At 34.9% G+C, this 13,704-nt stretch overlaps 1 protein-coding gene across 2 annotated transcripts in view; it reads left to right on the forward strand.

The window, feature by feature from the left end:
• SCN9A (sodium voltage-gated channel alpha subunit 9) overlaps nucleotides 1-13,704 on the forward strand; it is a 108,530-nt gene that overhangs the window by 5,536 nt on the left and 89,290 nt on the right. For both annotated transcript variants that reach the window (XM_012440613.2, XM_012440614.2), the window contains exons 6-8: nucleotides 857-1,069; nucleotides 9,944-10,007; nucleotides 11,256-11,397. In XM_012440613.2, coding sequence (XP_012296036.2) covers nucleotides 857-1,069; nucleotides 9,944-10,007; nucleotides 11,256-11,397 — 419 coding nt within the window. The remainder of the gene's footprint in view (nucleotides 1-856; nucleotides 1,070-9,943; nucleotides 10,008-11,255; nucleotides 11,398-13,704) is intronic.

The raw sequence follows: 13,704 nt of genomic DNA on the forward strand, positions 1-13,704 counted from the left end.
TGTGAACTCCCCTATTACAGATATGTGACAGAGTTTGTGGACCTGGGCAATGTCTCAGCGTTGAGAACATTCAGAGTTCTCCGAGCACTGAAAACAATTTCAGTCATTCCAGGTGAGAGTGGGATTAAACGCCAGGGCTGACTTTGAACTTTTGGAAGAAAGACATAAAAGACACACCTCTCTTTTATGCCATTTTAATTAAATTTGATTTCTTCTGTTTTCCACAATCATTATCAAAAGTCAGCCTTTGAGTTTAATCAGTTGCATGAGTCTTTTAGGATGAAGATGACCACTTGGCTCACATCTCAACTTGAAATCTTCCCGCCTGTCTGAGGGCTTGTTTTTCCATTTACTTATACAGGAAGGAAAATTTCAATTTATTTTAATCAATTTTAAAATAGTTAAGAAAGAGATCATAAATATCAGCATGGGGATATTGCATGACACATTGTTTTATATTTTTTTTCTCAGCAAACCATTTCTTTATTGAAAATTACTCTTTATTACGAGATGTCATTATATGCTGCAATTTGTTTTGGTGCCATTTATAGAGAGGTGGTTTGTTTGACAAACATTAGAACTTATAAAAATTATTTTTGCAAGTGTTTTGAATAGTCAAATTATTCATTTTGACAACCTGGGTATTCTTTGAGAATATGTTACATTTTTAATCATTTGCTATAATATACAAAAACAAAGTATATATAAAATAGCATACCCAGAAGGCTTTTTTAGAAATTAGACACTTTAAGATCCATTGGTTTGATATAATGCATGCACTTCTAGGAAATCTTGTATTTTTTGTTTCTATTCAGAGGCTTTATGAATTATAAACACATTTTTCTCCCATTTTCAGGTCTGAAGACAATTGTGGGGGCTTTGATCCAGTCAGTGAAGAAGCTTTCTGACGTCATGATCCTGACTGTATTCTGTCTGAGTGTGTTTGCACTAATCGGACTACAGCTGTTCATGGGCAACCTGAAACATAAATGTTTTCGGGATTCACTTGAAAATAATGAAACATTAGAAAGCATAATGGATACCCTAGAGGATGAAGAAGACTTTAGAAGTAAGAATGTCCCTGCATTTGTTAATAGATTGAAATAATGCTAAAAACATTTCTCTCTTTTAACAATGAAATGTTGCTTTCATTCTAATCATTTCAAAGCTACTCAAATGTATAGAAAGTTGCTACAGTGTGAATTTGGATCATATTACATATGATTTTTATAAATCATCCTGGTTCTTTTTTTTTTTTTTTTTTGATGTAGCACAAATTTTTATTTCTCTCCATGAGTCATATTTATTATCTTTGATAGGCTTCTCCACATAATGAGCGAAATAGCCATCTGTAGCTCTGTACTCAAAACCCCTCACCTCTGAAGCTACAGAGAACCAAGACCATCTCTCCTATTTAAAAATTCTTCCAAAATATTCTGCCTGGGCTAAATTTGGATACTTGCCAACACTTGAACCACCAAGGTTGGGGAAATGAAATATCATTATTGACCCAGCTGGGGTCCCTACTATTTCACAAGTGCCCACAAATCATCCTGGTTCTAAGCTATCTACCAGTACTGGCAAAAGGAACATGAGATAGTTCCATAATTCCCAATTTCTATATCATAAGAATCAATTTTCTCTACAAAAATAAATGTAGCTTTGAATTAGTAACATTAACCATTACATTTAACAATATGATAGATTATATATTTTATATAATTTTATTATATAGTACATACTTATATTTGTTATATATAATGCAATATATTTATTATGATAGATTTTTATACTTAATAGACTGTACTTATGACTATAATATCTTACAGTTCTATAAATCATATATATTAATTATTAATTATTAAGATAGTATCCGTACCTTGATAGTATTCCTAAAGATTGGTACAAAGCAAAATCATTTACTCAGCTTTATTAACACCCACTTTATAACCAATGATAAGTTTCAAATCTGCTTTTAGTGACTTCCTTCCATATAAGCTGATGGCATTACATCAAAGTTTAGTTCAGTAGAATTATTTCTGTAGGTACCACATGAGATAACCTGTATGCACCCTCAGAAGTCTGCTTAATGCAGAGTTATCAATTAGAGTTTCTTACATAAAGAATGAACTGCATGTTCTCTAAACAATTATCTCCTAGCACAGTGTCTCTCACTGGAACAGTTTATGAATGTTGGATGAAAATAAGATCAAGATTGTACTTTCTGTCTGATACCTGGAATGTATCTATCTGATGTTGTCCACGTGAATACATAAACCTTAATAGATAATCTGACCCCGGTGTGGATGGAAGTCATGAAACCTTTCAAATATATGTGCTGTTGCCAAAAGGAGATGAGGAAGGAAAGGTCAGGATTTTCCTTAGGTAATAAAAAATAATATATGTGATTTTCTTTTTTATTTTACCAGATGTGTCCTTTCTCACTCACGGGGACAAATAAAATCAAATAACACCCTAGCCAACATAGTAAAAGACTATAAATAAAACGACAGGAAAAAACAGAAACCTTAACAAGAAAACTGAAAGTTTTGAAGTAAAGAAGTTAATGTATATATTTTCACTACTACCATTTGGTGAAGAATGTAGCATATTTTCCCTTCCTTTTTATCTTTATCCACTTTTCCAGTTTCTGATTGTTAGAAATATGATTTGAATTTTATTTCCAATTTCTGGAGAATTTTATTTCTTAATTTATATGCTGTAAAGTTAATATATCTGATGACTAATATATGTTTAATATTGTAGATTACCACACTTATTTAAACTTAACTTTTCTCACTAAGATCAGTCATTTTATTCCAAGTCTTAGTCCTATTTCTTAGTTTATATTATGAATGGTTGTTTTAACCTTTATTAAAAGAAAAACTTTCAACAAATTAAGTTTAGCAATGTATTTCAGTAAGAAATAGTATTTATTGCTGAAATAAGATAATAATAATGATTCAGGCAGCACTCAGAACCAAGAGAAGTTCAGAGAGCTCAACTCAGCAACATGATCAAGGGTATTTATAGATAGAAAAAGGGAATGACACACAGAAACAGCTTGATTGTGTATAGCACGACATTTGCCTTCTGTGGACATTGTCTGATAAGTCTGCAGGTTGTGGTTGGCTGAAGCTCAGCTGCTGTGATTGGTCGAGACAGCTACTTGTTAAAAGAATATACTAATAAATTAGAATGCAGTTTGTTTACATATGAAGTCAAGTTGCAGTTCTCTTCGTACAGAGACAGCCTTTAATCAAATTTAATATAATTCATCACTTTCTGGAATGGCTTCATGTATTTTTTTCCTAAAAAATAATAGGAAGAGCCCTTGAGTTATGCAAATTATCTTTATATTGTCTTTAAACATGAGTGAATGACAGTTAGCTAATAATGAGTCATATACCACAATCCTCTCTTCAAAATCTGTTTATTATTCTTTATTTTCTTCTGAAATGTAGTTTTATCAAAGAGGTGTTTAAATCAAATCTCAAATTTCCTTTGTTTTCTATGTCATAGAAGCCATTTTTGACTGCATAATTGATTCAAACTTTTATTGATTGGTGTGTTTATTATGTGGTTTCCCTGAGCTATAGCAATAAACAACAGCCTCAGTCCCTGCTTTCACAGAGCTTATCATCTAGTGGGAGTGAAAAAAAAAATGCTTAAGGGAGAACGGACAAATAAATTAAAAATATCTGAAGGTATAATAAATGCCATGCAAAAGAAGTGAGTCTCAGGTGCTGAGATATTAACTAGGTGGGAAGACATCTCTGAGGTGATGACTTTTAATCTGAGATCTAAAAGATAGCAAGAAACCACAAAATAGTGTAAGTGTGGGTGTGAGTCTGCATATGGAGGGTGCTGCTTTAGTTAGGAGAAATAGCATGGGCAAAGGCCCTGAATAAAGGAAGCATATGGGTTTAAAGAATGGAAAAATAGCACTGTGATTTAGTAAGAGAAAGGAAGAATGGCAACAGAGAAAGTAGCAGAAAAAACAGGGGTCATATCATGCAGGACATTTCAGTCCATAGGAAGGAGTTTGTATTTTATTTTAAATGCCGTGGTTTTTATTGCTGTCTGTCATGTGGACAACTGACTAAGCGAGGGTAGATGGTAGATGGGAATAAGGAAGACCAGTTGAAGATTTATTCTCTCATCTAGGCAAGAGAAAATGAAGGTTTCATCTAGAGTGATGGCAGAGAAGTGAAAAGGAAATAGATGAGCTCAAGACACAAAGTCTGTAGAGTTCGCTGATGGATTAAAGAAGAGAGGAAGCATCAAGTGTGACTTCTCAGTTTCTGGCTGCAGTAAGGGATATGTGGTGATGGTTTATAAGGAAATGGTGGACACGTTTGTAGTGGAAGGTCACTATTACCTAGCTAAAATTAAAATGAGATGCCTTTGAGATGTCCAGGTGGATATATAATATAGACAATTGGAGATTTAAGCATAGAAATCGGAGGGCTTGCTGGGTTTGGAAATAATAAATTCCAGAGCAATCAGCAAAAAGAAAAGACACACACACACACCCACACACACACACACACACGCCCCTCTACCTCTGAACATCTCTGATATTTTTAAGTGAGTAGAGAATGGGCCACCTGGTGTTTAAAGCAATCTGTTCCTGAGATCTACAACTCTCATGTTTAGAATTCAGGTAGAAAAGATGGTCCAGAAAAGAACACAGAGAAAGAGCTGCCAGCAAAGTAAGAAGCAAAGATATAAATGATGAAGCCAAGAGAAGAAAACATATTGTAGAAATGGGAGTGATTTTGTAGGATAATGCTGCAAGATCACGGATGAAGGATGATGAAGAAAGAAATATGCGTTAGGTTAGGTAACAGGAAAGTCACCAGAGAATTTCTTGAGAAAATTTGGGGAAGTAGTAAGGGTTCAAGGTCAGAATAAAATGCATACAGGGGTGAAAATAAGAGGTCAGAAAGAAGATAAAATGCGTAGACAAGTCTCCCAAGAAATGTGGCTATAAAGGGAAGCAGAATAATGCATCAATGGCTGGCACTTTTTAAAAATATGGATATTTTAAGGATGTTTTGCTAATTATAATGAATGAGTAGTTACATATGAACGAATTCAGGAGAGACAGGGAGAAGTCAAGTCCTTGTGAAAGTGAAAGAGTAGAGGGGAGAGACAGCTCCACTGAAACAGGAGGAACGATAGAAGGGAAGACTGCAGAGTTATCAAAAGATGACTGAGTTCAAATACAGTGGTTTTTATTTCCTCAAAGTATAAGATGAGATCATTGCCTGAGAGTGCAAATGAGGAAGGGAAAATTCTATAGAATATTTGACAAGAATGCATTATATATATGGTCATCTTAGGGAATGAGAAATTGAGGGTATTCTGAGTGCCAGTTTGATGTTGGAGATTATTTACTTAAAATATAACCATTCACTTTGTTATAAGAGTCTCTTTACCAACATTCAGCCATTTGGGAGCCAGCATGGAAAAGACGGATGCTAGATTATGTGTAGATTTTGGTTCTGCCGGGTTAGGGACTGATTATAACGAATGCCTATGGATACAAGCTGGACAAAGAGTGACAAGAGCCTGAGTTGGTTGATAGATTATGAGAAAGTGGTAAGGCAGATGAATTGGCGATGTTAAAAAGATCAAAGAATTGTAATGGTAAAGGCAGCCTACATAGAGAACCTCAGCATAACCTAAAAGCGTTTTCCAGTGCCTATAGCAAAGCATTTTCCGAAATGTCTTTCAAAATTCATGATCAAATAAATTAACTCACTGTCTGGGCTCCTACTGAAAAACATACAATTTGTAGATTTCCTTTGGTGTTGCTATCTGCTTTAATGCTTATCAAACACCCTTTTTGCTGCTACAGTTGAAAGTGGATTTCATGTGCAGTGTGTAGCTAAATGTGCAGTATTATGGAGCAATATACTGTGGTTGTGTTGGGCTAAAATAGGATATTCTCTTCTTCCTGTTTTCTGAATATTTGACATTTAATAGAGAAAGGTTTGGAAAAAAACCCACAATATTGGTCTTCACTACTAACAAGACTTTTCCTATCCCTTTCACCTACAACTGTTTTCTTGTGAGAACTATATTTGCCAGAATGTAGCGTATCATACGCAGGCCCTCTGCCCAGACCTGATTCCCTGCCGTAGTTTTCTCAGAGTTGTATTATTCACCCTTGGTTGGGGATATACCCTTCAATTCCATAAGCCCAAGACATACACAGTTGTCATAATTGTCTTTCTGAGCAAGGGCAAAATTATCAGAGTTTTTTTTTTTTTTGCCCTTTTTCTACATTAATCTTGTAGTAAAAACTCACCCAGAATCTTCTTTAGATTTAATATCAATTCTGTATTTTTGTTATATCAATTTTCATTTTTCCCATATGTATTTTACTGAGAAATTGGCATTTATTCTTCCACAACCCACAACCTTTGCCATTATGCTGTAGTCTCTTTTAAAAATAGGTTTATTGAGAAATAATTTATATGCCACAAAATTCCTCTTTTTAAACTGTACAACTCATTTTTTTTTTTACTGTATTCAGAGTTGTGCAACTATCACCACTATGTAATTTAAAATATTTTCATCTTTCCCACTAAGAAACCCAGGCACCATTAGTAGTCATTCTCCATTTCCCTTTTCCCCTAGCCCCTGGCAACCACTAATCTACTTTTTATCCCTATGGATTTACCCACTCTGTAGATTTAATATATATGGAATAGTAATATATGCGGCTTTTTACCTGTCTTCTTTCATCTAGTATAATGTTTTCAAAATTTACCCATTCTATAGTATGTATCTATGCCTCATTTCTTTTTATTTCTAAGTGATATTTCATTGTATATGCCATATTTTGCTTATGTATTCATCAGTTGATGGACATTTGGGTTATTTCCATTTTTTGGTTATAATGAATAATGTTGCTGTAAACATTCATGTACAATTTTTTTGTGGAAATACGTTTTCAGTTCTCAGTATATACCTAGATTGGAATTACTAGGTCATGATCCACTCTTTATTTTTCAGAATCATGCCACTTTTGAATGTGCAGAAGCAATGTTTCATTTCTCTTTGCATTCCATTTTCCCCCCTTTTTTAAAGATGTTAACCTTACATCTTCTTGAAGCCAACCATCCTAATAATTTAATGTCCAGTTGTTTCGAAATTATTTTAAAGTTTTCTAGAAACCTAGAGTGAGCTACCTACATTGCTTCACCTTCCCTCATTCTTGTACTGTGTTAAATATGGTAGTGCAGCAGTGTGCAGGTCCAGACAGCTCCAGAGCCCGTTCATACAGTGCAGCACCTCAGTGGCTGGTAAACGTGAACCAGAGTTAGTTTAAAGGATAATTCTAAAGTCATCCATACTTAACAAAATATCTTGGATGTTTATGGATGCAAAATTGCATCTTAGCCTCCCCCATACTCACTCTACCAGGCCCATCCTTCCTGAGGTAAAGGAGTGTTTTCAGGAAAGCTTTTCATGCACATTCTCACCTACATTTACACCTCAATCTATGAGACTTTATTGTTTTATCTGCATCTTCTAGGTAAGATAAAATAATGATGTGTAAGTCAACAAATAGTTTTATCTCAAATTGTATAACAGTTTAGCTAATTACAACAAAACCTGTCTTTGAGTAGCTACTATAGAATGTGTGGATCACTGTATCAAGTGCTTTAAATGCAATATCCGATGTATACTATTTAATAACTTTATAAAGTAGGTATTCTTATGCATATTTTATAGATGCAGCAACTAAGGCTTAATGGCTTAAAGATAATTCACTTACTTAAGTAGGAATAGAAGCAACATTCAAATCCAAGAATATCTGATTTCATAGTATATCTTCCATGATTACTCCAAAAGCCTCCTAATAATCCGATTTTTTTCTTTGACCTGAGTAAAATAGGAAGTCAGGCTCTTATTCAGTAGAATAGATATTTAAGAGAGATGACAAAACGGTTTTTAGTCCTTTAAATGTTTACTATGCAAGGATAGATCTGCCCCCAGTCTTAGGAGCAAGCCTTAATAGCAAATGACAAAAGAGTTGATGAGAACTTTTACTACTAAAACTTAGCACAAAGGGTACCATGAAAGGTAGAAAGTGGAAAATATACATTGATTACATTGTCATCTCCTCAACACCTAGAATTAGTAGGTCCTAAACAAGTATGGATTGGTGAATGAAAAGTAAAATGAATTTTAGAAAACAAATTTTATTTATGTCACTGCATTACTGACTCTGCCTCTTCTGGAGTATTTTGGGACTCAGTCAGGGCTCTCTTCCTTCTCTCCCCTTTCCCTCCTCTACCATTTTCTCCTCTCCCCTCCTTTCTTCTTCTTTGCTCCCCTAGTGTCCCTTCTCTTCCCTTCCTTTTCCTTTTCTAGCTACAAACTTTCTCTCTAGGTAAACTCATCAATCCCCATGGCCTTGAAAGCTGTCTGTTAGATGATAACTCCCATCTTTATATCTCCAGCCTTGACAGCTCTACTGATGTCCAGAATCTCATATCAATCCAACTGCTTACTTGAAAAATATCATACCTAACCATCATCTCAAACATGGCTGAAACAGGACTCCTGGTTTTTCTCCAGACCTCTTCTTGCTGCAGTTTTCCTCTTCTCAGCAACAGGCACCAGCGTCTCCCCAGCTGATAGATCCTGTGTCCTCTCTCTCGTACACACCTCACATGCCCTTCATTAGCAGTTCCTGTCCGCTCTCCTTCCATCCCCTTCTCTCTACATCCACAGCTATTCTCTGAGTTGTAGCCATGTCCCTTCTCACTACAGTCACCTAACTGGTCTCCTTGCCTCCATACCTGCTTCTCTATAGCCCACTGCCCACAGAGTAATTACAGTGACATTTTAACATGCCAATGATGTCCCATATCTCTATTTCCCATTTTTATTACATTCATATATCACATAATGATGTTTCAGTCAATAGCAGACCACATATACAATGGTGATCTCATAAGATTCTAATAGTGCATTTTGTACTGTACCATTTCTGTGTTTAGATACACACTTCCATTGTATAACAGTTACCTACAGTATTGAGTATGGTAGCACACTCTACAGGTTTGCATCTCAGGAGCAATACGCTATACCACATAGCCTACCTAGGTGTATGGTAGGCTAGACCACCTAGATTTGTATAAGTGCACTCTAGGATGTTTGCACAAGGACAAAACATCCTAATGATGCATTTCTCAGAAGGTATCACAGTCATAAAGTGACACATGATGGTACCTTTAATCATACTTAAAATCCAAACTCATTTCAATGATATGTAAATTCCTACATGATCTGACCTCTGCCTACCTCTGCCACCACAATCCTCCCTCTCACCACACAGTAGCCATGCTGGCCATCTTGTTGGCTTTTCCACACGCCAACTTCATCTCTGCCTTAGGGCTTTCGCTCTTGCCCTTCCCCTTTCATTCTTGGTGAATGAAAAGTAAAAGAATTTTACTCAAATATCTCTTCACCAGTCTTTGTATGACTGTCTACTTTGTGACATTTAGGTCTTAGTTTAAATATCATCTCCTTAGAAAGACCTTCCCGACTGCAGCCTACCACATTGTCTTAATTTATTTTCTTTAGATCATTTATCAGTATCTGAAAATATCTTGTATATTTATTTATTTACTTAAGTTTTTCCCCATCTCCACCCTCACCTAAACATAAAGGATGCTTCATAAAACTAACAATTTTATATCATGTTTATTGTCATATTTATTGCCTGGCACATAAGAGGTTATCAATAAATATTTAAGGGAGAGTATATGAGAAAATAATAAATAAATGGATGCATATTGCCTGGGACCAGGCCTGAATTTGTGGATATATGTCTATATCAATTAATTTACCTGCTTTATCACAATCACTGCTTAAACTCTGTAATGTTATAACTGTTCAAATTCTTCTTCAACAGAATACTTTTATTACTTGGAGGGATCCAAAGATGCTCTCCTTTGTGGTTTCAGCACAGATTCAGGGTATGTAATATTTGTTTTCTTTTTAGTCTAAGGGCTGAAAGAGAAGGAAAAACATGTTCTATCAGTTTGCAAATTAGAGTCTTTGATTCTATATTGCTTTTTATATGTTTCATAGTATTACTTGACTCATTTTGTCCCACAGCAAATCCAGTCTTTAAAATGTTCATAGTTAATACATACTCTCGAAAGCAAGACTTTGAGATTGTGCTTGAATTAACACAAGACAGAAGTCATATAAATCTTAAGAATGTAGAAAATATTACTTCAAGAAAACTCCACCAAAAGTTGGTTGGATAGTTTCAGGTCCTTCTTCTTTCTGGAAAGAAGAGTCATAAAATCAACTTTTCTTTCCATCCCCAAGTTCCACTCATTCTCCAATTAAATATGACACATTGGTGACTGAATATAGTGTTTTGGCCACTCTAAACAAAGGGATTCCTTGAACTTGGGCACATAAATTTTAAGGATATTGTATATATGAGAATATTGCATATATTTCAACTGTTCATCTTGCTGCTTCTGTCTTATACCAACTTCATTTTGTAGCATTAGCTGCATTAGCTCTTGCTTTTCCCTCTATGCAGACATCTCTTAATCAGGGTCTGTGTGCACTGGGAACATAGGAATAAATAGGGTAAGGTTGCTGTTACCAGAAGAACTAATATTGTATTTATTTAATGGCATCATGAAAAAACGGTCCATCAATTTTAGAAAGAAAAAAGTCTTAAAACTACACATTTTTATGCATTTAGACAATTGTTATATTTTGGCTATCCTAATCCATTCCAATAATTATATGGAAAGAAAGAGATTTGGTAGTGGCCTACCTATCAATATTTACTGATTCAAGAACTGTTACAAAACACCTGTCGAAAGTTTCCATGTCTTAATGATGATGCTAATGGCAGCTATGGTTTTTTAAACACTTTCTATGTGCAGGAAGTAAGCTAAGTAATTTGTACATATTGTCTTATTTAAACTTAATAAAAATCTTATTTTCTTGAGGTAGATGTTACTATCCTGTTTTTACAGAGACACTTGTGCCTTGAAGAATTTGGTAAAGTCACCAAGTAGTCAGTAGTAGTGTGATTCAAACCCAGTTCGTCCTGGCTCCAAATCATGTATTCTTAATCGTTATTCAACATTGTTCCCCTGTAGAAGAAACCTTGAGTTTGTAACTGTTCAGTAGGGCTCTTCGGCTTATGTCCTGAAGACACTCTCACCTATAATGTTCTTTTTCATGTGTAGTCAGTGTCCAGAAGGGTACACCTGTGTGAAAGCTGGCAGAAACCCTGATTATGGCTACACGAGCTTTGACACTTTCAGCTGGGCCTTCTTAGCCTTGTTTAGGCTAATGACCCAAGATTACTGGGAAAACCTTTACCAACAGGTAAGTGTCAAGAGAAACATGTGTTGTATTTTTGAATGGCGTATCCGATATATGTTGTTTACCAGCCTTACAGTAGGAGGATTTATATTTATTTGAGCATGGAGGAAACTCTATTATCTTATTACTAAAATTAGAAATGTTTTACTCCCAGCACTAATCATATGGGTATTTCTTGAGTCACAAATAATTTTCTTATTTTTCTGGACATATATAATCTCCAGATCTTTTTCCTTCCTTAGCATATCATCCCATGGGTCCTAGTTAAGTACCAGGACACACTGTAATGTTCTCTCCAGCTGCTCCTGCACATGCACTGTTCTCCATGCGTGCTTGGGATGGCCTGAACAGAAGAGGCTGTCTAATGTTAACCCGGTCATCATGTTTTAGTTTTGAATTCCTATTTACAGTTAAAGACTCAATTCCTTTATCTAAGTTTTTCTCTCCCAAATCAATTGCTCCCCGCTGTAGACTTCCATGGCTTTTTGTATATTCTTCAGTTTATATCATTGATCTCTTGTACTGTAAGTATTAATTCACATGGCCATTTCCTCTAACTTAAATGTGAACCTCTTGGGACTGTGGTCTCTATTTATGTGTATATTCTCAGCAGCCAACCCCAATAGGAAGGAGACCAAAATGATTATTCTACATTACACATAACAATGAGTCACTTTTCTCAGAATAGCCACAGATTTCTTTCTTTTTTTTTTTTTTTTTGTCTATTTTATATTTACTTAATTTCTAAGAATATTATAAATGAATACAGAAATTATGAAGATACACTTTACGGCAAAAACAGGAATGCAAGTATTTTTTAAATATGCAAGAAGTGATCACCTTTACTCAAAATTAAAGAAACACAAATTAAAACAATTGAAATAATTTTTCATCAGAGGAAAGAGAGACTTATTTTTCATTTATACTATTCTAAATTCACTTTAAAATGCAATGTATGATAAAAGTATATTACATTATAAAATTGTTAATTAAAATGTTAATTATCTTGTAAATTTGTTTGTTACTTGCAGATTCTCAGTATTAAACCTTTGTCAGATGGGTAGATTACAAAATTTTTCTCCCACTCCATAGTTTGCCTGTTCACTCTGATGTTTAGTTTCTTTTGCTGTGCAGAAGCTCTTTAGATTAATTATATCCCATTTGTCAGTTTTGGCTTTTGTTGCAATTGCTTTTGGTGTTTTTGTCATGAAGTCTTTGCCCATGTCTATGTCCTGAATCGTATTGCCTAGGTTTCTTCTAGGGTTTTTATGGTTTGGGGTTTTACATTTAAGTCTTTAATCCATCTTAGGTCAATTTTTGTATAAGTTGTGAGGAAGGAGTCCAGTTTCAGTTTTCTGCATATGGCTAGCCAGTTTTCCCAGTACTATTTATTAAATAGGGAATCCTTTCCACATTGCTTGTTTTTGTCAGGTTTGTCCAAGATCAGATGATTGTAGAAGTGTGGTGTTATTTCTGAGGTCTCTCTTCTGTTCCATTGCTCTATATGTCTATTTTGGTGCCAGTACTATGCTGTTTTGGTTACTGTAGCCTTATAGTATAGTTCAAAGTCAGGTAGGGTGATGCCTCCAGCTTTTTTCTTTTTGCTTAGGATTGTCTTAGCTATATGCCCTCTTTTCTGGTTTCATATGAAATTTAAAGTAGTTTTTTTTTCTAATTCTGTGAATATGTCAATGGCAGTTTGATAAGAATAGCATTGAATCTATAAATTACTTTTGGTAGTTTGGCCATTTCATAATATTGAATCTTCCTATCCATGTGCATGGAATGTTTTTACATTTGTTTGGTGTCCTCTCTTATTTCCTTCAGCAGTGGTTTGTAGTTCTCCTTGAAGAGGTCCTTCATATCCTTTGTAGACTATATTCCTAGGTATTTTATTCTCTTTTCAGCAATTGTGAGTGGGAGTTCATTCCTGATTTGGCTCTCTGCTTGTCTATTGTTGGTGCAGAGGAATACTTGTGATTTTTGCACATTGATTTTGTATCCTGAGACTTTGCTGAAGTTGCTTATTGAATTAAAGAGTTTTTGGGCTGAGATTATCAAGTTTTCTAAATATAGAATCATGTCATTTGTAAACAGAGACAATTTGACTTCTTCTCTTCCTATTTGAATACGCTTTATTTCTTTCTTTTGCCTGACTGCCCTGGCCATAACTTCCAACAGTATACTAAATAGGAGTGGTGAGAGAGGGCATCCTTGTCTTGTGCCAGTTTTTAAAGGGAATGCTTCCAGCTTTTGTCATTCAGTATGATATTGGCTATGGGTTTGTCATAAATAGCTCTTATTATTTTG

The sequence above is a fragment of the Aotus nancymaae genome, unplaced genomic scaffold, assembly GCF_030222135.1.
Source record: "Aotus nancymaae isolate 86718 unplaced genomic scaffold, 86718_ANA_hifiasm-v0.15.2.pri h1tg000029l, whole genome shotgun sequence".
NCBI classification, from domain to species: Eukaryota; Metazoa; Chordata; class Mammalia; order Primates; family Aotidae; genus Aotus; species Aotus nancymaae.